The sequence below is a fragment of the Molossus molossus genome, unplaced genomic scaffold (genome assembly GCF_014108415.1).
Source record: "Molossus molossus isolate mMolMol1 unplaced genomic scaffold, mMolMol1.p scaffold_m16_p_5, whole genome shotgun sequence".
NCBI classification, from domain to species: Eukaryota; Metazoa; Chordata; class Mammalia; order Chiroptera; family Molossidae; genus Molossus; species Molossus molossus.
Window position 1 is genome coordinate 25,420,633 of NW_023425388.1, and position 25,033 is coordinate 25,445,665.

Below are 25,033 nucleotides of genomic sequence, written 5' to 3' on the forward strand. Positions count from 1 at the left end.
AAAACAAAGCACAGAAAGTTAGTTCCTATGTTTGTGCTTTGTTCACTTATGAATCCCAGCTGCATTTATCTTCATGCTGAGAATATCAATGAAAACATCATGGCTCATCACCTCAGGCGTTCGCACTATCAAAACCCTTTCAGGGGCTGAGTGTCTCCACTCTGCTCCCAAAACACCCCAGGTGAGAAGTACAGCCAGAGCAGTATACATTTATCACCACTCTGGGCAAAATATTAACGCACACTTTCCAATGACAGCAAGGAAGTGGTACTACTCCCTCCATGGACTGGGGGGCACATGTGTTTTAAGGCCATTCAAAATGTGCAGAAGGAAACCAACGCAGTCTAACACCCACAGTTCATGGAAAACCGAGGCCAGATCCGCCATGGTACATGCCCAGCTAGATCCCAGCAGGAGAGGTGCCTTTCAGATCAAGCACATTAATCATTTATCTTGTCAGCACTGCAGAACCACAGAAATGGGTTTAATCAAATTGAGACTCAGCCTCCAGTGTCTCGAGCAATTTAGACAGGGTATATGTCATTAAGTGAAAAGTAACTTCCCCTTGAGTGTCAATCAGTTTCGTCTCCAAATTGTAAGTTAGGAAAGAGAGAGGGGGAGCAGGAAGGAGCTGAGTGCCTGGCACATAACTGGAACTCAAACAGTGTTTATCAAACTGAACTGACTATAACAAAGCAGGATTTTTCTAAATACAAATAAATGCCTTCCTAGTTACCTCATCTCTCTTAGGAAATTTCGTCAGGATAATTCTCAGCACTAAATTCAGTCTCTTCTGAAGAAGGCTGTTCCTGAGTTCATATAGCTTGTTTCTATATGTTTCAAACATTCATTTACTTTCAGTGATACTGAGGAGGGGACAGAAGGGGGATAGACACAAAGAAAGAAATTCTATATTTCAAACATTCACTTACTTTAGGTGAGACTGAGGAAGGAACAGTGGAGACTAGGGGTAAAGAAGGAAAAAAACTGGGGGAAAATAAAGCATAGTCTGATCCTCACTTATACCACGCACCACACCACACCACACCACGCACACACCACACACACACCATTCCACACAGAGCTCAAAAATAAAGCTTTAGGAAGGATATTGGTTGTGAGTCCTTTGCCTTTTGGCGAGAGAATCTTCATCGCTGATGCCGGCCATCAGGTACTTGAGGCCTGTGATCCAGGTGCGGGCCTCCTCCGGGTTGGAGGTGATGAGGTCCAGGGACTCCATGTGGTTACCATGGTAGATGGTGAAGCAGCAGCTGGGGTCAAAGTTCCCCTCCGCTTGTCTGTGGAATATTTCAGACTGCCGCCCCTCGGTGACTTTGTAAATGGAGTCAATAAGTACTGTGAGAAAAGTGAAATACAAGATAAGTGAAGAGATAAAAAAAACTTTTTTTACGTAAGCATGAACAAATTCATTGTCGGTGAGTTATGGTGTAAGTCCAAATGTGAAATATAAGCCCTACCACTTGCTGCTAGGAACCCTCTGTACATGAGACTTTACCTTCCTGAGCATTCGGAACAAGGCCCTCCCAGGCACTGAGTTAGGATGGGTTGAAATTTATGATAAGATGATAGATATGCCCAGAAGGGCAAGAAGACTGGTAGAAAAGGGAGCTGATGAATATATTAACTGTATAGTTTACATCTTTATGTAGGGAAAACATACAAAGGCCTAGAGCCAACTCTGTTATTTGAAATATGCATGAGAAGATAGAAAATTAAAAGGAAAAAAAAAATTTAGTGGTAACCAAATAACACAATTAAAAGTGATTGGCATTTACAGTGAGAATGTTATTATGGGGAAGGTAGAGCAAGGCTTAGAGAGGTGGGAAAGAACAGGGTAGCATCCCGGGGAAAGAGGAATAAAGATACCGAAACATAAGGCCCACTCCGGGGATGCTGCACAGGCCATTTGTACTGGACTGCAAAGCTCAAGAGGCAGCGTACAGGAGATAAAGCTGGAAGGGCAGTTAGAGGCTAGATTACACAGAGCCTAGAATAACAGATGAGAGATTAGCACTATTTAAGCAGAGGAGCAGCACTGAACATTTGGCTCAGAGAAGTACCGCAGGGAATATTATGAAACTAAAACAACATTTTTTATTTGTTTCCTTATTTTTAAGCATGAACTAGAGGGGCTGCATATCCTATTGGTTGCTCACCTACACCATCCACATCTCCCCTCTGCCTTATTAGCAGATTCCAGATTTTCTTCTGGTATCAACTAATCCCCTACATGAGTCAGGAAAATGAGCCTGTGCCCAGCCCAAGGGCAAATTCTGGTGGGTCCCAGCCACTGGGGTGTCCACATTCACATTTCTTATGATTGATTTAGGTGTGAGAAATGTAACCCAGCTCTAACCAAGTGGACTTGGGACAATGTGCCTTGAGTGAGAGGTCTAGAAGAGGTTCTTCTCTTCTAAAAAGGAAGTAACCAGAAGAAAAGTCCCTCTGCCTCCTCACTCTTATATCAGGTTTTGAGGCCCAGACATGGAAGCCATGGTGCTGGCCAACGCACAAGGGACAGAGTCAAGAGCACTCAGGAAAACAAACTAGAAACTCAAGGCCTCATGCCTGGGGTCTGCCAATCTCTGAGTTTCTTGTTATGTGAGATAACAAATGTGTTTGTCATATGAGCCTAATTTGTTCGAGGCCTTCTGCTATTTAAAGGGGAAAGCATCTTAACTGACCAAGCAGAAGAAATTAGCAAAATGGAGGCTGGTTAGGAGACTTTGCAATTGGCCACCAGAAAGATGACAAGACACTGGCAAGGTGTTCCTGTGACAACATGAAGAAAGGAGCAGATGAGAGAGCCATTACAGGGGGCTCCACTTGGACCTGGTGCTGAGTGAGGAAGGTGTTGAGACAGGCTGTAACTAAGAGTCAGATCAAAGCTATTTACTTCATTTCCTTAAGACAATTTTGTTAACTCACGTATCAGTCAACTGTGCTCAGAATATGACAAACCACTTTCATGTTCTTTGGAGTCATGATATCCCTAAACTTTCAAAGGAAAATAACAGACCTCGGGCTATAAAATCAAATAACCCAAGTAAAAAAAAAAAGTCTCCAACACAGGAAATATTAACATTTACAGCATTCATGAGCAAGAAAACTTTTATGGATTTAAATTCCCCCAAAGAATTATAAAGGCAAAAATAGTCATTATTTATTCTGTCTCTCCACATCCTTTAACAGCTGGCCCCAAAACTTGCAAAAATATGGAAGTCCTACAGATCCGAAGCTTTAACAGAACCCACCCAATATAACCCATGTGTTACTGTGTCAGGCCATGCAAAAAAAATTCAAAGGTTGATCTTACTTTTTGCCTTCTCGCTCTTCCTGGAGGGTCTCCATCGGAGGCGGGTCCGGTGCTCATCCAGGTAAAAGAGCCGGACGAGCCCTTTGGTTCCACGCTTCACTTTGATCATCTGTGTCCCAGACTGCATTACACCCATGCATCTTTCAACTGCAAGAGATCAGAAACTTCACTGTCAAATAAAAACCTCTGATTTACCCCTAAAGATACCCAGGACCAGAAGACAAATTTGCGATAGGTACTCTGGAAAGAGTTGTCAAGGAATTGATTCATCAGAAAAAGCCTTACTAAAATAAGATTCCACTTCAAGGTATACAATGCATTACTGTTACACAAAGCTATCTTTTGTTCAGAGGGGCAACAGGCTGCTTTTTTGGTATGAGACTGATGATCATTTGATACTTGGATGTACGTTCATAAAGCAAGGTCTCAGACTTCGTTTTAGATCTTGTGAGTTTTTACATAGCCAGCAGTAAAAGCATCTTATGATAGTGCTTGAAAAGGCAATCAACAGAAATATAATTGGCAAAATGTTTCAATAAATGCTGAAGTTGGATAATGGCTATATATGGGTTCATATTATTATAGTTGTGTATGTTTGCAAATAATAAATAAATAATCATTTTAAAAATGTAGTTAAAAATCAAGTTTTCACAATTAATCATATAACTTTTTTTTTTTAACTTCCTAGTATCAATTCCCTCCGCCTTTTCCTACCAAAAGCATTCTGGTTATTCTTTGAGTCATTCCTTTTTCTCTCCATTTTCAGTCATGTGTATTGTTTAAAATTAATCTACCTTTCAGCTCTAGGGTATCTCATCACTGAGGTTACAGTAATTGGTTCAGAAATGGGCATGTGACAGAATCTAAGCCAACTACATAAAATGTGATATTCACTGGGACTCTGGAAAAATGGATTTTTAGCCCCTCTGAACCTAAATTTTGCAGCCTAGAGCTTCCAGCTGACATCTGGGGTCCAAGGAAAGTAAGTCTACTTGAAACGGAACCAAAAGCAGAACTGATAAGTGGGAAGAGGAAGAGTCCTGGACCTGCTGTTCAAGCTCTGCATCAAGCCCCTCCTGAAACGAGATACATCCCTGAACTATTTAGTTTCTGCTCAAATGGCTTCCATTTGAGTTTTCTGGTACTTGCAACATAGAGAATTTTAACTAATACACTCAATAATACTTAACATCGGAGCTTGAGCAGGCTAATTAACCTGTCAAGTTTTGATTCTACAATCAGGATTTTATGAAGCTGAAGCTGAAAGTTGCTAACCTCCAGAGACAAAAATTTAGTGATAGTTCCTCTAAAGAAATTCTCTTGTTGAACTAAAAGGAAGGCTTATCCTAAAATAAGGGGCCTGATATATAATAGAGGGAAATAAGGATCTAGACATAAAAGACGGATTAAACTGCTAGGATTTTCCACCTAGAGGAATAACAACTGGTTGATTGAATTCAAATAATATCCAAATCATTTCTTGTCCAACTGAAAGCTATCATTTAAATTCTCTCTGCTTTGAGATGAGCCTTGTTGGAAGAAGCCATCTATTGGTATTGCCTGTTTCCCCATCACTGGTCCCATTTCATGTGCCTTTGGTGGCCTGTCAATCACCCCAACTAAGAAATGGGCACCTGTCCAAAGCTTACAGAAAATCTGTCTTCCTTCCAATGGTGCAGGGCACTGAATAAAAACCGAACTGAGCCATTTCAACTGCCAAGACTTAAGAGATGCTCCTTGTTGGCCACTTTAAGATGTCACAGTGGTCAGAATTATTCTTACTGAGGCTGAAAAATTATTCTATTTTCTCCTTGATTCGGTGACTTCTACAATTGCTTCCAATGTGCTTTTATTATATTATCCAGAAACAGCTTTACTTCATCAACAAATACACAGGCACATATATAGCCCTCAGAGCACTGGAAGGATCTGGCTTGGATACCAACAAGCAGTAAGCTGTTAGAAACAGAAGGAAACACAGTACGTAACTTCAACAACATTAGACTTTAGCTTTGTTGGCTAAGTATCTTGTCTTTACTAGGAAAGATAATTTAACCCCGAAGCTTAGTATTGTATGTGCAGGGTACTTATTAAAGGTAACTTCAACATATCCAACTTTCACTGTTTCCTCCATGAAGAGCCTTTTCTTTCCACAAAAGATCAAGTGAGAACTACATAAAGTTAAGTATGGTTTTAGGAACTGCTATTACATGGGAGGTGAAATGTAGCTTGTTCTTACTCATTTTATCTGACACATCAAATTACCCAAGTAATAAAAATACTGCTTCTGAAATGTTTACTTTGAAGCACAGAACAAAATTTGAGATTTAGTTTCATACATATTAGTAAATTTACCCACCACTGAATACCATTCATTTAGGTAATGAGAGACCCAGATTTGAATTCTTGACAGTCACTTTGACTATCTCATAACAGTAATCAGAGGGAGAGCAGAAGAGAGTATGTCAGCATTTCAAGATAAAAATCATTAAGTCAAACTAGACCAAGCCAAACACCCAGAAAACTCTACTAGAATGTCAATAAACAGATATTCACAAAACAACTCCTTGTTCCAGGCAAGGAGAGAAAGCAGAGAACAAGGAGACATTGTCTTTACCTTAAAAAAGTTGAATTTTAAGAGAATGAAACATCTAAAGAGATAATTTATTAATGGTAATTTAGAGCTACGGTTAAGAACAAGTCTGGATCTAGACATTTGCTTATCTATAAAATGGGAATAATATTATTTACCTCTTGAATTGCTGCTAATTGAATGAGTTAATTCAAGTGGAGTACTGAAAACAGTGCCTGGAACACCATAAACACTAGAAATGGTAGTTAGTATTAAGATTTTTATTATTAAAATATTTTTAAAATAAATGCCAAGTCAGAAGTAAAGACAGAAATACTATGGGAGTCCATTGAAAAAGGGGACTACAGTGAGCTGAAATGGGGAGACGCATGATAAAAGAGGATCAGTGAAGACTTGGGGGCAGGAAAGAGGAGAGGCATGATCAGAGGGTGGGGAAAGATGGGTCTCCATCTCTGCGAGAGTGACTCAAAGGGAACTGACAGGGTATATAATTCCATGGGCTGGATCAGACTGGGCTGTGGAGGGTTAGGAATGCTACTATGAGATTTTAATCCATTGGCAATGAGAGATTCACTAGATATTCTTGAACAAAGGAGTAACAGGAAGATGTTTCTTTGGGAAAAGAGAATAAAATAAATTGTTTAGACCAGATTTAAAAAGTTGAATGAACTGTACCATCACAGATCTAGAAAGCAACACTATAACTCCATAGACCATCTGACAGTGTCCTCTGCTTTGCTCACCCTGCCCTTTCTTTCCCTTTCCTGTCCACAGTCCTACGTCTTTTCCCTGAAATGGAATTGCTTGGCTATAATGTCTCAACAACTTAACAGGAAAAACACAGTAATATAGAAGTGTAATCAGTTTTTTGAGCTAATAAATATCCCCTACCACTTAGCAAGAGAAATCATCCTACCACATCATCCAGAGAAAATGAGATCCAATCCTTCAGAGAGGGAGTGTGTTTACACAATATATTAAATATTCACTAGCGTCACATTTATCCCACCAACATGGCCATAGGCTGACTCTAGCACCGTCCATTGCAGCAGACAAGCACACAAGATCAAAATGTACGTGGTTGGCAGAGCCAGACTCTGAAACAATATGCCGCTTGAATTGTTTATGTAGCTGTTTTGTGCTTTCTCCATGATGCTTCCCTGTCACGTAGAAAAGTCATTTGGTTAGAGTCAAATTGAAAAATCAAGTCCCATGGAGTCCCAAGAGTCATCTAGCTACCTCTCCCTTCCTTAAACAGCCCACTGAGTTGTCAAGCTAACCAGAAAAGGAACACCCTCAAATCAGTCCTTGTAATTCATCCCAGTAGGTAATGATCACCAATGTTGGAGACAAAGTATTCTTCCAGTGTCCTCTCAATCATTTAAGTGTCAGCATAAGTTAATTTCTTCATCCTCTGCCTTCAGTAGAGGAATTTAACAGTAGTTACCACCCCCTATAAAAATCATTCTCCAACCATTCCAGGATCAGTCGATTCATAAAACAGAATGAGAAACAAGGGAGCAAAAAAAGAGAGTTCCAAAGCAGATAGACAAGGACAGAGACCCAGTGGCTTAGAATAGTATAACCTTATCACACACATTCCCAGTGCTGGAAAGTGTCTGGGGGAAGTCTGCAAAGGCAGGTTACAAATTCAGGCAGCTATCAACATGTGCACAAACCCTTTGCCACATCATTCTCCCTTTAATAACCTCAATATTTTTAGAAATAACATTATGTGAATGCAATGCAGCAACATTCAATATTAAGAAGAAATGTCCATCAACCCATTATGTAACACACACACTATTTTTTTCTGTTGTGGTCCAGATCTCAGTATGTACAGATTTGACATACTGGTTGCAATCAGGATATTTAAGCCATTTGGCCCTCTGTTTTTATTTCATTTGTATCATAAACAGCTTTCCATGTTCCTATATAGTCTTAATAATTATCATTTTAATGGCTGGCTGATAGCATAGCATAAATATTTAAAGAGCAGAAGAGATGAGTAGAGAACTATATTCTAATTTTATTACATAACCAGAGTTTTAAAACTCTTAACAGAGTCTCATCTGTAAAATAAAAGGGGTAAAAAAGTGGTCTGCAAAGTCCTTTAGAATTCAACTTTTCAACAGAATTAAATCAATCATTTCTGCCACAATCAGTTTGAAATAAGTAATTGCCTCAGGGGTTATAAGTCAGTAAATCCCTCCAGCAGAAAATGTTGTAAGAAAAAAAAAAAAAATACACTTGTAATGTGAAGTATCCTAATACAAAGTATGTATCCTTTGGGGGGAAATTTCCTACATTTCCACTACGTATATATGGCATCTAAGAGGTTAAATTCTTTCAACCATGTTTGAAATACAGATAGTCATAGTAAGTTAGGAATGTCAAACATGCCCCCCAATGCTGATGTTATGACAGCTTTGAAGTATAATTTATATATATATTGAAATTCACCTGTTTTAAATGTACAGTTCAATAGCTTTAGTGTATTTCGAGTTTCATGGTGATCTAATTTTAGAATATTTCCATTACCCTAGCTGTATTCTTTTAAAAGGCCAAGAAGCAAAATCGCCTGCAACAATAAGCACACCTGTGTCCTGCTCTGCCTCTACTCTAAAGGTCACCTGGAGACGGGTCATGATGCAGGGTCATGACCATGCCTGTGTTAAGGCCAGAGAACATCACTTGCACCCTGTGAAGACATCTGCTCCGGGGCACTCACCACCAAACTGTGCACTGGCAGGCAAAGCAAGAGTCCACCTCCTCCGCAAGAGAAGCTTTACAGCATCAAGGTTCATGAAAAAAACTGTGAATTGATTTCTTGCCAGCTTCCGCAGATCAAGGTCAATCCGAGTGACTGAAAGGAAATAGCTTCCAAAAACAATTTCATTTCTATGTGGGAAAAGTGCCAAGTAATGCAGGTAATGTTTCTCTCAAAGTTAGAACAGGGAGGGCTCCTAAAATCGCCAGAGGAGAAATAAAGCGTATGTTTAATTCTCAGCACAGACCAAAAACACATTTGGGCCCTGGTACATAGTGAGTATAAGACACCTTGCTGATGGGCAGTGCAGCTGGAGGGTCAGTCCACAGGGTGGGGGCAGAAAGACGGGTGGGAAGCCAAGGACAGTTCTGGTTCTTCTCTCCACCTAAAAATGCATTTTCCTCTGAGTTCTGAGTCCATGAACAGCTGACCTAGCTTCCATAAATATTATTTTAGCTTTCAGAAAGACAAAATTCCAGTTCATCCAAAAGCCGTTTAGAATAACTTGAAAGAAGGAAAAAACTGATTGACATCTGGATATTTTATTATGGTCACATTTTTTAAATGGTATTTAGATAAAATATAACTCTTCTTTGCAGGGAATGGCTTCACTTGAAAAGCTCTCCCTTATGGGCGGTCAGGCTTTAGAGTCAAATAATATCAGCTTCTGAATAAATGTGCTTACAAACAACCATGGTAAGTTCCGCTCTTATTAAGTCATGATTCTTCGCAGTGAAGAGCAAACAACGTGGAGTTCACTAATTTTTATTCCATGGCTTAAGTCCCTCCCGTGGCGAAGATGAGATTATTTGAAAGGCTCCAGAAGCTAATTGGGTAGCAATAACATTTTGGAACTTGTTCACAGGCCTACAGGCACATAGCCAGTATGCTTACAAAGAGGGTAAATGCATTTGGGTGAGTTTAGATCAAAGAAAGAGCGCAAGAAATTAATCAGTAATTTTTTTAAATATCAGAACCTTTTTTTCTATTTTACTAAAGCCTTACATCACAATTTCATTTTCTAACGAGACCTATATTCTATTCAACAGTTGTTTCTGTTTCATAGTTGCTAGCTCTGGGAAACAAATGAGATAGAAATAAGAATTCATAATAATGTAGTTATACTGGTTTTATTTAATGTTATCCCATTGGGGAAGGGGCCATGAACCCGTTTTAAATTTGGTTTTGTCTAATATGTAGAGTTTTCTGCTTCAACATAAGATCAGAATGACAGTGTCATCACCATTCCACAATATGGTTTTTATTTTTTTTTTTTTAAAAAAAACAACAACATTTAAAACAAAACAAATTAAAAACAGACTCAGAAAAAGAAAAAAACAAGTGGTTGCCAGAGGGAAGGGGGTGAGGGAGGAGTGAAAAAGATAAAGGGAAATAAGAAGTACAAACTTCCAGTTAAACAACAAACCACAGAGATGGAGTGCACAGCACAGGGAATACAGTCAATATGCTGTAACAACTTCACACAGTGACCGATGGTTACTGGACTTGCAGTGATTACATCATAAGGTATATAAATGTTGAAGCACTATGTTATACACCTGAAACTAACATAACATTATATGTCAACTACACTTTAATAAAATTTTTCAAATTCAAATTTTAAAAAAACAATATATGAAAAAAATATATATCTAAGACCACAGACCCTGTTTCATTATTTATTCAGTGATATGATATTGGACTAGATATTTGGGGCAAAATTCCCAAGCCACAATAAATAGTGGCCTTTATTTATAGAGAACATTGCCATCTAACAAGATTATTTCATTCCCCACCCTGGCTATACATTAAAACCAATTGGGCCCTTGCTGGTTTGGCTCAGTGGTTAAAACGTTGGCCCATGGACCAATAACACACAGGTTTGATTCTGGTCAAGGGCACATACCTTGGCTGCGGTTCGGTCCTGACCCTGGTCAGGGTCATGTGGGAGGCAGCCAGTCGATGTGCCTCTCTCACATAGATGTTTTTTGTCTCCCCCCCCCCCCCCACCACTCTATCTGAAGATAAATGGGAAAATATCTTCAGGTGAGGGTAAAAATAAAACAATCACTTGGGGACCTTCTTAAAAGTGTTGATCACAAATCCCCAGCACAGAGCAATTAAATTAGCATCTGTTGGGGTGGGGCTGGTCTGGGCATCTGTTTTCCTTGATTACTCTTCCCAGGAAGTCTACCGTGTATCCAGAGTCAAGATTATTGACATATATTATGTGGCTTACTCCTCTTAAGATCTCTGGAGTTAATAGAATAATTAACTGCCTCTCACTGTAGAGCAGACAAGCAAAGAATTTGGCTTAGTCATAAAGCCAGTACATGGCGGAGCCAGGTTGGAAACTAGGTGCCCTGAATCCCAGAGCGATTCTCTCCATTTCACCATGTGGAAGGTCTGCCTTCAGGTCCTGTCTAGGCCGGTAACTGTGATCACTGGCAAGTCTTTTAAACAGCCTCGACTCCAATTTTCTGCTCTATAAAAATAAAGAACCTCGTTTGCTGATTCCCAAGACCTTTTTTACTGAGCACTAGGAGTGTACAGTATACCAGGCATAGCTTTTAGAAGTTTTATATATCATAGTGGTAATAAGGGTGGGAGGCAAAAAAAATATTGGACAATCGGAATTTGGGGGTGAGGGGACTAAGATCTGGTGAACTCGGGGAGACAGAATTTGAGCCTGACCCATGAAGATCATAATAAGAACACTTGATGTATTTTTATTCCAGCTCTGTGTACATATTTTTATCCTCACTTAGAGTATATAAAGGGCAGCTATGATTATTTAAAATGAATTATAAGTACTCTGCTCACCGTATTTAAAAATTATACCTTAATGTTCAGTCTTATTAACTAGAAATCCAGCTTCATTTGTTGCTCACTCCTAATCTTCTTGGTTGTTTCCTGGGTGACACTGGGCAAGGACAATTTATTCAGCTATATGAGCAATGTTTACCCTTCCCTAAAGCCAGTAAAATCTTTTCTCTTATTTCTATAAGAACCGTTGTATCACAGAAGTATCTCTACTGGGCAAGTTTTTTAAAAAGGTTACCATACCACACATTAATTTCAAAGTGCTAGCTTATTGTTTGATAGATGGTTGGGGAGTGTACATTATTGTTAGGAGGCAGAAGCTAGTGCAATCCTTGGACAAATCTAATTTCTCCTAAGGCAGCCACTGGCCCCCACTCTTGGCTTTCTCTAAAATCCAGACTTCAAGACAACATCTCCAGATATCCTCATTGCTTGAGAATCTGCATTTAAAAGCTCTCCCAGGTAATTCTGAGGCAAGCTTAAGTTTGGAAACCACATTTCTGGCACCATTACACCTTACCTATTTAGTATATGGTCACTGGGAGCCAACCAGTTTCCCAGGCATATCCCTGGACCTGAATTCAGAGTCACTTAAATGAAAGAAGCGAAGGCTTACTGCTCAGTTGCACGTTAGGCATTAGCTCAAGGTCTCACCCTATACTGATAAAACATAAAATATCCTAGTTAAAGCAGGGGTTAAAAGATGAAATTCTAATGTTCAAATAATTATCATTGGTTGTTTCTCTATAATCACTTGTTCTATTGGGGGCTGCTCAATGCCTCACAATTTCAGATCTGTTCTGACTTGTACATAGGTGCTTTCTTAGTTTTGAGCCTCAGTGATCGAGCAGCATTTTATCTGACCTCACCCCATGCAGAGTCATGTCTTTGAAAAGCAAGACACCTCAGTAGCAGCGACTTTCAACTGGTGTTCCGCAGTGGGCACATTGGTGTGCTGCAAGAATTTTTAAAACATGCACTACCTGACTGTTTAGTCTGAGGTTCTGACCTCTTTTCCCTTAGACTATCAAATTTAAAAAATGACAACAGTCAACACAACACTAGCCAACCAATATGAGTGAATCAAAATTATACCTACATTCTTGTCAGAGCAGCAAAAAATAGATGTCTGGGTGTGCCTCAGAATTTCAGTAATTAGTTTATGTGTGCCATGAGATGAAAAAGGTTGAAAACCACTATTCTATAGGATACCTACACAGTGTGCTGCACACAGTAACGCAGAATAAGTATTTGTTGAGGTACTTCTTGTCTTGTTTACTTCTTAAAGGCACTGTGCACACTTTACACCTACCTCCTGGGTTTAATTGCATTTTATAAGATATTCCTATTGCTCTGGCTGGTTTGGCTCAGTAGTTGGAGCGTTGGCCCATGGGACCAAAAGGTCACAGGTTCAATTCCTGGTCAAGGAAGCATACCTAGGTTGCAGATTCAATTCCTGGCCCTGGTCGGGGTGGTTCGTGGAGGCAACCAGTCGATGTGTCTCTCTCACATCGATGTTTGTCTCTCTCACCCTCCCTCCCTCCCACTCTGTCTAAAAATCAATGGGAACATGTCTCCAGGTGAGGATTAACTCCCCCCCCCCAAAAAAAAAGAAAGAGCGAGAGAATGCCTGTTCTGTATCCCCACAATTCACATGCCCCCGGCAGTTCCCAATTCTTACGTTCAAACCCTTATTTCCTTCACCAACTATTATTTTATGGAGTTGATCCCTTTTTTTCTTAATTAAAGAGAGAGAGAAAGTCAAGAAAGCTTAAGTGATTTCATGCAAACTGTGCTAATTTTGCCCACGCAGCTCTCACATCTGTGTGCCTTTAAGGCTCTCCATCTAAGACTCAAATAGCAGAAAATGGAGGAAGAGATCACATTTTCTCTGGAAAACAAAGTGCCTCTCCGCCCACAAGCCTTCAGTGCTCTAAGGCCACTGGTCTCCCAGGGCTGAAGATTTCAGAGACCACCTGCTGGGGTCAAGCTGGCCTGGCACCTGTCAGCCGCAGCCTGTTGGAATCACATTCTATGGCATTTAGAAATCAGGCACCTTATTTCTGTGGCAGGTGTTTTTGTGGAAAAAAGAATCCATGTAAAAAACAAAAATTAATCTGCATTTGGTAAGAAAAATGCCTGGGAGAATCCCCACAGGTTTATTTCTCAAAAATCGTCTGTCCTCACTCAAATCCTGGTCTTAATATCATATACTTCCCTTTTTATTTTTATATTTTAATGTCTTATTTTTTTAATTGATTTGAGGGAAAGAGAGAAAGATTGATGTGAGAGAAAACCACCAATCGGCTGCCTCCTGCACACACCACGACTGGGAATCAAACCCACAACCTGGGCATATGCTCTGACCAGGGATCGAACCGGCGATCTTTCAGTGCAACCAACTGAGTCACACTGGCCAGGGCTAAGCTTCCTTTTAAAAAACTTAATACCAATAAACAGTACTAAGTAATTAAGCATTCATCACAGCTTATTTGTGTTCTTTTGATTGGAGTTGCTATCCCAAATTACTGCACTATTGATCTTAAAATCATTTTTTAAGTAAAGAATCTAAAAATGGAAGATAAAAAACTGAAAATTTATTTTAAGCAAAGTTTGCATATATAATCAGAGCAGATGTGCTATAAAGTGTTCTAAATAGTCAGTCTCAGAAAAAAAGGCCAGCATAAAACCATAATTACCTGGATACCAAATTTCATGAGTCTCTCTGTATTCAGAAATAATTACATTAACCCACACACATGTACATGAACGGACATTCACACACTTCTTCAGCAGTACCAGGCTGACCACTAAACAACAACAAACAGGGCTGAGACACACTTACACATGATTACCCTGTGGGTGGTGGGTATTTCAAGTAAATCATTGGAAGCATACAAAAATTGACAAGGGATAGAAAAAATGTCATGGAGGGCAAGAGAGAAGAGAAAATATTAAACACAATAGTAGCAGGGACAAGAAGGAGCACCTGAAAGTAAATGTTTTGTTGGTGAAGAAGAGAGTCAGCAAGAAAGACCCAAAAGATGAGATAGAATGATAATTCAGGGAAAAAGTGGGAGGCAGGTAGGAAAGGTGACAGACAGCTGACAGCCACCTTAATATCAGGACATAGGACACTGGGAGAGTCACACATGACATGCAGGACATATAGTCCCCCAAAACACTGAGGCAACAGGGTAAGCCAACATCCAGAGGACGCTCGGCCTACCCAGGATGCCTGCGCTCCCTGCCCTGGGCCACAACATTCAGGACGGGCAGGAACAACATACATTTTGTCTCCCTGTTTGTTTAATCAGTACACAGAACATACCATCCAAAACACTGGGCTAGACTCAGAGGGAGGAGGAGTGACACTTGGTGGAAGAAACATCAATAACAGAATATGCAAACGACACCATGAGAAAGTGGCAATGATTTAAACAAGTTCTGGATAAAAGTGGGGAAAAAGGGTGCCAAAGCAGGACTGCATTCGAACATCAAGAAGACAAGAATCATGACGACAGAAGAAAGACACAGCTTTAACATAGACTACGAAGACACTGAAATTGTTAAAGGTTTTGCTCACCTTGGCTCAGTCATCAATTCGAATGGAGGCTGCAGCCAAGAACTCAAGAGGAGGCTGAGACTCGGAAGGGCAGCAATGGAAGAATAGGAAAGATCACCAAGAGCAAAGCTATATCATTAGAGACCAAGGCTGAGATCCTCCACACCCTCATATTCTCAATTACTATGTACAAATGTGAAAGTTGGACAATGAAGAAGGCTGGTAAGGCAAGAAATGATGCACTTGAAATATAGTGTTGGAGGACAGCTCTGCAGATACCCTGGACTGCCAGAAAGACAAACAAGTGGTCCAAGAACAAGTTAATCCTCGAGCGTCGCTGGAGGGAAAAATGACAAAACTGAAGCTGTCAGTTTGGGCATGTCAGGAGAGGGCAGTGTTTCATAGAAAAGATAATAATTCTGGCACAAATAGAAGGCAAGAAAAGAGGAAGACCAAACACTAACGGGATTGATTCCACAGAAGAAGCCACAGGCATGAGCAGGACCGTGGAGGACAGACATTGCGACATCACTCAATTCATAGGCGGACCAGGAGTGGCAGTAGACTCAAAGGCTCGTGATACACACAGACCCTCATCCCGTAAGGCTGCTTTCTTGAAGATATTCACAGGACGATTATGCCGCAGTCTGCATGCTATTTTGAATTTTGGCAACTGATTCAGCACTCTAATTGCTGATAAGTACTGTAATCAGAAATTCTTTTCCTCTAGCAGAACAAGGGTAATTCCCTCATCGGAGTTTATCCCCACAACCCCCCTCTGAAAGACAAAAAAGCACCAACTAGGCCTACATCTTCTTGCAGGACTGTGAAAGCAGTATGATTCTAATAACAGAAGAGACGTTTGGTGTATAATGCACTTAGGAAACATTTACCACTGTTGGCCTTTTAAATGAGTCCGTCCTGGGTGAACAGTGACCAGAAGGACTCTGTTTTGTTGTTAAGTACTTATCTCAGGAACAAAAAAATAAACGAGGTTCAGTGAACTAAAACCACATTTCCGATCGATGTATCATTCCTTCTGTTCTTGAAATGTAGGGATCCTGGACAGCTTGACTCATCTCAAGCAGCTTTTAGTTCCACGATGACCATCATCTTGGCCAGATGGTGGCTGTAGCTTGAGCGGGCAGGCCATCTCAGCCAACGATAATTACTGTGTTTGAAAAGAGCGGTTCTCAGAGATATTCCAACCACCAAAAATCTCCAAGTGTAACCGCCACTAAACCAGTTGATTTGCAAAGACAAAGTGTCCTCTTCTGACCCACCTTAGCACACACTACTGCCTTTGTCTCTATTACAACAAAAAGCCAGGACTTCTTTAGATCACTTCCCATGCTTTAACCCGGAATTAGAAACTATTCAGGGCAACCAAATCAAGCATCTTTTACCTTCTAGAGCCATCCTCATATCCATAAACAAATCAGCCGTAAAGGAGTTTATTGTTGGGGATTAAATACTTCCCAACCCCAAATGCAGTTTTTAAAATACAATTTTCTGCCTTTCTCTTCTGTATTCTGAGATGACTAGGCCTAAGTCAATTAACGGTGTCTCTATAAAGCGGTCCCCATGTAGGCACTTTAAAATGCTCAATCACTCCTGGAAAATAATGTACAAATAAAATTCTTAATCACAAGAGATTTTTAAGGGCACTGCTTAAAGAAGATCCTATCAAAAAATATTCTGGTACAACTTATTTAAAATGGAAAGAGAGAGGCCCTGGCCAATTTTGCTCAGCGGTTAGAGCATTGGCCTGCGGTCCAGAGAGACCCAGGTTCAGTTCCCACTAAGGGCACGTACCTCAGTTGCAGTTTGTCCCCGGTTGGGTTGTGTGAGTGGCAGCCACTCGATGTGTCCCTTTCACGTTAATGTTTCTCTCTCTTTCTCTCTCTCTCCCCCTCCCACTCTATCTGAACAAAAAATGGAAAAATGTCCTCGGGTGAGGATAAAAAAATAAATAAAATGGAAAGAGAGAGAGAGAAGAAAAAAGGAAAAGAGAGGAAAAAAACCAGAAGAAAAGTTTTCTTACAATGTATCTGATTTATGGGGTTCTTTTATTAGAGAACTACAAGGGACAGTCTTCACATGATCTCTAATATTAATGTTATGCATACTCATGGCAATCACATTAGGGAAGTAATTTCATTTGAATTTTTGACATTAATAAAAAGCTCATTTCCAACATGCCGGATTGCTAGGCTGATCTTGTCCTATCCCACATAGACACACATACACCAAAATTCTTTCCTAGAAAAAAAAAAAATCACTTTTACTTCTGCTAACTTTGCCACTATTGGCAACAGGCTACCATAAAGTATTTCCAGACTCAGCATTTCCTTCTCCGTGAGTGTGAAGAATCTCCCTTTGTACAATGGTCATTTCTATTAACACGGAGGAGGGTGAGGGAGGGAAGAGAGGAGGCGGGAGATACAGAACCTGAAGAGGGTCACCGTTGAGGATAGAGAGTGGTCTATAGCTCCCTCTGGTGAAGATACCAAGGGAGCCTACTATTCGGATGCCCACCTCTTCAAATATATCATAGTCCAAAAATGTAAATGCCCTAAGAGGCTACATATTTTAAATCTCGATCTTATTTATTGTCTGTCTCTCCCACTAGAATGTGTATTCCACGAAGTTAAGAATTTTTATGTTTTTATTACTGCTATATCTCCTCATGTCTGCCAGTGAACACTGAATATACACATGATGAATAAATCAAACGACAAATTATAGCAGAAGACCTCATACTGATGCATTCCTGATTCCACCTTTTGTTTAAACTTAAGATGAACATACATTTACAGGGTAATGAGCTCAAATCCATGTCGTCTCCAAATTCCTTTGAATTGTTCAAACGTTATCAATAACTAAGCTTAGCAGACCTGGAACGCTACTGATTGTCACCTTAGGGTAGCAGGGAAGCTTGCATTTTAATATCAAATTAATTTAACTGTTAAAAAATTTCACGTATCCTAAAACAATCAACCTAATTTCTTGGAATCAAAACAGCTCAGGAAAAATAGGATATTCATAACCAAAAGAGGTCATGAAAATCAAAGAGACTGGCCATTGTCCCTCCAACGCAGAAGCACAGTGTGCTGTGAGCCTGTGGTGCTCCTGCACTGTGAGAGGGGGAAACGTCCAACTGTGCCCCCTACTGATGGCCAGCAAACAAGGAATAAGCACTGTCCAGGGTAGCACTGAACAAGATAAGCATTTTTTTTTTAATCTTCACCTGAGGATATTTTTCCACTTATCTTCAGGTAGAATGGAAGGGAGAGAGAGAGAAAGAGAGAAACATCAATGTGAGAGAGACACATCAATTGGTTGCCTCCCGCATGTCCCCAATCAGGGCCTCCCAACCAGGGCCAGCGATCAAATCACAACCTGGTACATGCCTTTGACCAGAATCAAACCTGCAACTCTGGTCTGTGGGTCGATGCTCCAACCACTGAGCAACTGGCCAGGGCAAGTCTCTTTTTCCTGAATCACAAGACCAGAAAAGTGGCATTGCCCTCTTGTTTCCTGTAAGGCTTACAGTAGTGAGAGGGGCTGAACCTGTGGGGCAGCACGTCACCCACCCCATAATGGGGGCCAGAGGTAGGCTGTCTAAAATGCAGAGCTGAGGTGTGGTTTTTGGCTCCAAACAGAGGCTGAAGAGAACAGCTTCCGATGACTGCTTAAGTAAGCAAGCCCAGGAGGAATGAGACAGAAGACTGAGCTTCTCTACCAAAAATGGAAACATACCTCATGCCAGAGAAGGAAAGACCACAGAAGGAAAGGTGGGAGCAGAGAGCGGTGCTCAGGGACCAACTATGTCTGCAACGTATATCTTTAAAAGATAGAGTAGAGTGTTGGCTACCTGGCTGATTCTTACACTATTCTCCATTCTTGTCTATACAGCTGAAATACTCCATGTGCAGATAGTCCAGTTCAATGGTAGAGCATGGACTGTGGTAGCTGGGCACCTCAGGCAAGTTATTAACTTCTGTGGACTCCCTTCATCTGTAACATGGCGTGATAACAGCATCTGCTTCATTCAGGATTAAATGAATCAATATAAGAAAAGTGCTTACAAGAATACCTGATACACAATAATGTCAGACTCTTAAAATGGCACTTATTTAATATTTAAAAATTAAGATTTCCCACCTCTCCTGCCAGCTACACTTACCTGGCCCCATCTGACCTCCATCTCCTTTTTCCTTCCCATCCATTTATTGAACACTCCAACTCCCAAATGCTTATAACAGTTCTTTTTACACCACTAAGTATTTCTCAAGCCCTGCAGCTTCTATCTTCCTCCACCTGGGTATCTCAGTAAACTTGAAAGTCTGGGAACAGAGTACCTGATGGGAAAACAAGAATGTTTAACCCTTCAGTCCGAGCTTCAGCAGTTACTGGTCATCTAAATCCCACAGCCTGCTCCGAGAGTAGTCCGTAGACTATGCACTTCCCCTCAACACTCAAAACAAGATTCAGACTTGACTTTAACCTATTCCACCCCAAAGGTTAGAGATGCCCTATATCTCAAAGAAAACAGTCTTTACGGCTGCAGTACACCTTGTTTTTTGACACGTGCTACTACTTAAATGCTTGGCTTATAAAGCAAATTCTACTGAGATCCGTGTATTCCTGCAAGTCTAGGAGGCGCCACCTGGTGGAAAACCATGGGTTGGGGCAGAACACTGCATGGAAAATTGATTTTAAACATCTAATCAATTATTGCTTTTCCTTGAAAGTTGAACTCATTAAGATATAGGCATTGAACTACTCCCAGTTGCTAACTGTTTAGATGCTTTGGACTGGAAGTAAGAAAAAGACCAACTACAAACTGTTTAAATGATAGAGAGGGTTGTTTTTATAATTCCTCATAAACTTGAAAGTTAGTAACATGGTTAGTTTATTGGGCAGCTCAGAAATGAATAAACCCCAGCCAGTGTGGCTCAGAGGTTGAGAGTCGACCCCTGCACCAGGAAGTTGCCAGTTCAATTCCCAGTCAGGGCACATGCCCAGGTTGTGGGCCTGATCCACAGTGGGGGGCATGCAGGAGGCCGCCAATTGATGTTCTCTTTCATCAATGTTTCTATCTCTCTCTCTCCCCTTTCCTCTCTCGCTATCTAAAATCAATAAAGAAAAAAAATTGAAAAAAACTAATTAAAAAAAAAAAGAATCAAAAGTCCAAATTTCTTCCTAAACTGATAGGGTGCCAGGTGGCTACGGTGGCTTCAGACATCATGTCCCAGCGTCATTTCATGTGTCTTTTTTCAAAGGAAAAGAAAACTTTCAAAAGGAGAAACATCTGTAACAAAAAAATTTAGTTAATAAAAAGAAAAGAAAACTTTCATGGAAGTATCCTGATGTCCTTCACATCTCATTAGCCAGAATTGGGTCCCGTGCCCCTACCCACACCAACCATTCAGAGGAAACGGAGATAACCGATCTGATTAAGATTCCCTCAGGCAGTAGATGCTCAGACTTCTCTTGGATATGATTGACCTGACTGAGGCTCTGTCCCCCCCAAAAAAGGAAGTTGTTGTTGTTAGGCAACAATATTAATATAACATATTTAAATCAAGATAACATTTTGGGAAAGTTGTTTTGTTTTTATTTATTTTTTCCTTTATTGATTTGAGAGAGAGAGAGAGGAAAGGAGAGGGAGAGAGGGGTCGAAACATCAATGAGAGAGAACATTGATTGGCTGCCCGCTGCATGTCTCCCACTGGGGATCAGGCCCACAACCTGGGCATGTGTCCTGACCAGGAATCGAACGAGCGACATTTTGGTGCATGGGTCAACGCTCAACCACTGAGCCACATGGGCCGGACTCTGGGAAAGTTTTTGAATGGAAGCTTCTGGGTATGATTTAACTTTTTCAACTTCAACTAAATAATTAGATTTGGTATCTCACCATGTAATCTCAGGACCCATGCCAGTTTGCAAACTGGCTGTGGCAGATCCAAAATGAGATAAGTATAGAAACTGAATAAATTTAGATACTTTTATAACACTTGAAAGATTAATTTTATATTTAATTCTAATAAAAATTTGGAGCTTCTCTTTTTTATAGGTCTTGGTTTTTATTAGTAGTAATTGATTTTTCATTGTATTCTACAAAATGACCGGCCCATGGTGGTCTGAAATGTGGGGGTTGAGGGAACACAGTCATTCACCAGCCATTGATTGCTCTATGTAATCTAACTTTAGTTTATATGTTATACATAAAACAACTTAAATTCTACCTTCAACTGTTATAACAAATTCAAGAAGTTTTTTCCTCCCAACCTATTTAAGGTCTAGGACTTCAGAGCTAAATGCGTGGTCTGAATATTGTAAAATATACGTGAATGTAAAAATTACATTGAAAAACAAAACCATTTAGGACTAATGAACCTTAGGCCAGACGTCCATTAACCAGTTGAACTAGTCAGTTCCAGAAGAGACTAGACCTTTAACTTTGGCCCGCCCCTGGCTACAACATCATGTTAAAAGGGTGTAAGAGAAAGTTATATATGAATTTGACCAGGCCAGCATTATTGGAAAAACGTGTTAGATCTTGTCCTAACACAAAATGAGAAAAGTCTTTAGGATGAGCAAAATGTCACTGTCATTAAGGACTGGATTCAAAGTTAATGCAGTTGTCACTCGCCACTTCAGGCTTCAACTTTCGCAGCTTCACTCTACTGTGGTTTTTTCAAATATATTCATTAAAAAGTTGATCAAGACAGTGAAAATGTACAGCTTGCGCTCGGTTGTCTGAGTCAATTATACACCCCTGTAATACAATTAAAACTAAAATTACTGTACGTATGGACTGTAGGCCTATGTGTTTGAGCACCCCAGGAACCCTTCAACACCAGGTACAACCTTTTGACCACTCCTTGTGCGTGGGCAATAACTTTTCTCCAAATAACTGGGTGTGGTGAAACCAAGCCAATCAGAGCATGCTGTTCACTGACTGGCTATCCTAGCCTCTTCCTATCCTGGCCACTGATTGGCTCAGCCTCATGCAAGTTTGTTTCTCTCATACACGCTTCTACATCGCTACACATCGGAAGCATCTTTGCTCTTGTAAGTGTTAGTGATTTCTGAGAATTTTTATCTAAGCCCCACGATGGCTCCTAAATGTGCTGCTTTTTCTAAGCCTTCTGACGATGAAACTACATCTGGAGGAAGATGCTTACCATCCAAGAGAAGGTGAAACTCTTGGATATGATCAAAGATGGCAAGAAAATCATGGAGGTTGCCCGTCATTATGACTTGAATGAGTCTACCATTCGCTCCATCCGTAAAGATGAAAAGAGCATCCGTGCAACGGCTACTGTCTCTTTCAACAGGGAAGCAAAGTGCATCGTGACAAGTCGTAATAAGTTCATAGTGAAAACAGAGTCTGCCCTAGCCGTTTGGATCAGTGACAGCCACAAGAAAAGCATTATTTTGGATTCGCTGGTCATCCAGGAGAAGGAGAGGCAGCTCTATCAGCACTTTATAGCAGATAAACCTCAACCAAGACCCTCTTCTGCAACATTCATGGATTTCATGGTGAGCAAGGGTTGGTTCGAGAAGTTCCAGGAGAAGTATCATCTGAAGAGTGTCATTCTCCATGGAGAAGCTGCCTCTGCTGACCAGCCTGCAGCAGAGGACTACGTGAACAACATGTTCCAAAAGACCCTTGAGGAGGGTGAGAACAGGTGTTCAGTATGGATGAAACAGGACTGCTGTGGAAAAAAATGCCTTCCTGGACATTCATTTTCAAGGATGAGGCCAAGGTCCATGGCTTCAAGGCGTATAAGGATCGCGTGACTATCGTGATGTGTAGAAATGCTGAGGGATTTTGGCTCAAGCCTGCCCTTGTCTACAAGGCCAAGAACCCTACGGCCCTGAAGAATAAAAACAGGAACCTGCTGCCAGTGCATTGGATGCACAACGACAAGGGCTGGATCACGAAGCAGCTGTCATCGGACTGGTTCCACAAGTGCTTCATCCCCCTAGTCAAGCTGTATCTCGCAGAGAAGGGATTCGAGTTTAATGTCCTTCTCCCCATGGACAATGCTTAAGATCATGTGCAAGACCTAGCCTACGACAGTGTGCAGATGGAGTTCTTTCCTCCCAACACCACTTCGCTGATCCAGCACATGGATCAAAGCGTTATTCGCGTGTTCAAGGCCCTCTACACGCAAAACACGCCGCAGCACCTTGTCGAAGGCAGGACCTTGAGGAGAACTTGCTGAAGGAGTACTGGGGACAGTATACCATCGTGACCAGTCTGAAGGCTACGTTGAAAGACATAAAGATGGAGACTGTGCAGGCCAGCTGGAAGATGTTGTGGCCTGAAATTGTCCACGACTACAGAGGACTCACCACAGAGGATATAAGCAACTCGGCAGTGGATAAGGCAGTCAGGCTAGCCCGGATGCTAGGAGAAGAAGGTTTCACAGATATGTGATGATGTGGATGAGCTGCTGGAGATACATTCGGATCCCTTAACTAACAAGGCTCTGGTGGAGATGACTAAGTCTGCGAGTGAGGAGGAGGAAGAGCAGCCACAGGTTCCAGGGGGTCAGGAGGAGGAAGTTGGCCTTATATTTGACTGTCTCTCGCAAGTCGTGAGAACTATTAAGGTAGTACAGGACATGATTGGTGAATGGGACCCACAAATGATGCGTGCATTGCGGTTCCGGAATGCACTTGATGGAGTCATAGAACCCTACAAAAGCCTCCTCGTGCATATGAAAAGACAACACCAGCAACTGCCTATCACAATGTTCTTCAGCTGCGCACCCAGACACCCACTGCCTACTCCTAGTCCTACTTCAGCAGAAGACAATGATGCACCTGCTGAAGATACTGCGCCACCTGAAGACTCTCCTACTGAGGTTGTGCCTTCAGAGAAGCAGTAATCTTGCTCTTCTTTGCTGTGCAGTACATCTCTTCATCTTCATCGTTTCATCATCGAACAAGTTGCACTATTTTCATAGGTTAGTGGTTGTGTGTAAGAACTATGTGTGTGTGTAATTAAATGTACAATAATAATATGATATTTGTAACATGTAATATGTCTTATTTTCTCTTATTTTGTCTAATATATTGGGTAATACGAGTGTAATGGTGACTAAAGGGTGTTATTTCATGTCTAGAGGGCTCTAATAATGTTAAAAAATGTATTTAGAAGGTCATAAACAGGTTTTCTATGCTCTGTGAAAATATTCGATTTATAAATAAGGAATCCTACTTTGCGGAAATTCATTTATCACCGCAGAGTCTGGAACTGATTAACCACGATAAACGAGGGATGACTGTATCCCTTTTTCCTTCAAACAGGAATAGCACCTACATTCAGTTAGCACTCTAGGTCTTCTGCTATGGATAGTGTATTTTGTAAATAGTCTCACATCGTAGCATATGTATTTTCTCAGACAAAAACCATGTTAATTATTTCTTGTACCTCTCCATAAAGAACAGGACAGACCTGTAGCTAATACTGAAGATTAGGAGATTATCTTTGCCATAATTAGCATACATCAACAGCACATTTTCATAACCAAACTAAGAGCCTCTCACCTACTTAGGTATGCTTTTTTTAGTGGCTTTAAAGTAACCTTTCAAATCACCAACCACAGAGATAACATTCATCCCAAAATGTTTTAAAATTGAGTCTTTACAGGGCTTTTATGAAATTATTAACATACCATCTTCTCATGAAAAGCTCCCCTAACATCGCTGAGAGCACTAACCAGGGCACTCACAAAGGAGTCAAGAGTCTCAGCAGTTAAGAATTCTAAACCGATCCTTGAATCGAAGCTTGACCCTCAAGATCATTCCAAGCATTAGCACATCTCTGAGGGCATTTGTTAGTGTGACACTTTCTTCTCCGTATTTCTTTCCCATTGGTTATCGTGACACAGCTCTCTTCATTTTAGGTACTCCATT

At 40.8% G+C, this 25,033-nt stretch overlaps 1 protein-coding gene across 1 annotated transcript in view; it reads right to left on the bottom strand.

Annotated features, from left to right (window-relative positions):
* The window catches only part of PLCH1 (phospholipase C eta 1), a 122,993-nt gene that overhangs the window by 62,413 nt on the left and 35,547 nt on the right, over nt 1-25,033 (bottom strand). The window contains exons 2-3 of the mRNA XM_036243026.1: nt 3,338-3,484; nt 1,113-1,356 (exon numbers count right to left, since the gene is read on the bottom strand). Coding sequence (XP_036098919.1) covers nt 1,113-1,356; nt 3,338-3,484 — 391 coding nt within the window. The remainder of the gene's footprint in view (nt 1-1,112; nt 1,357-3,337; nt 3,485-25,033) is intronic.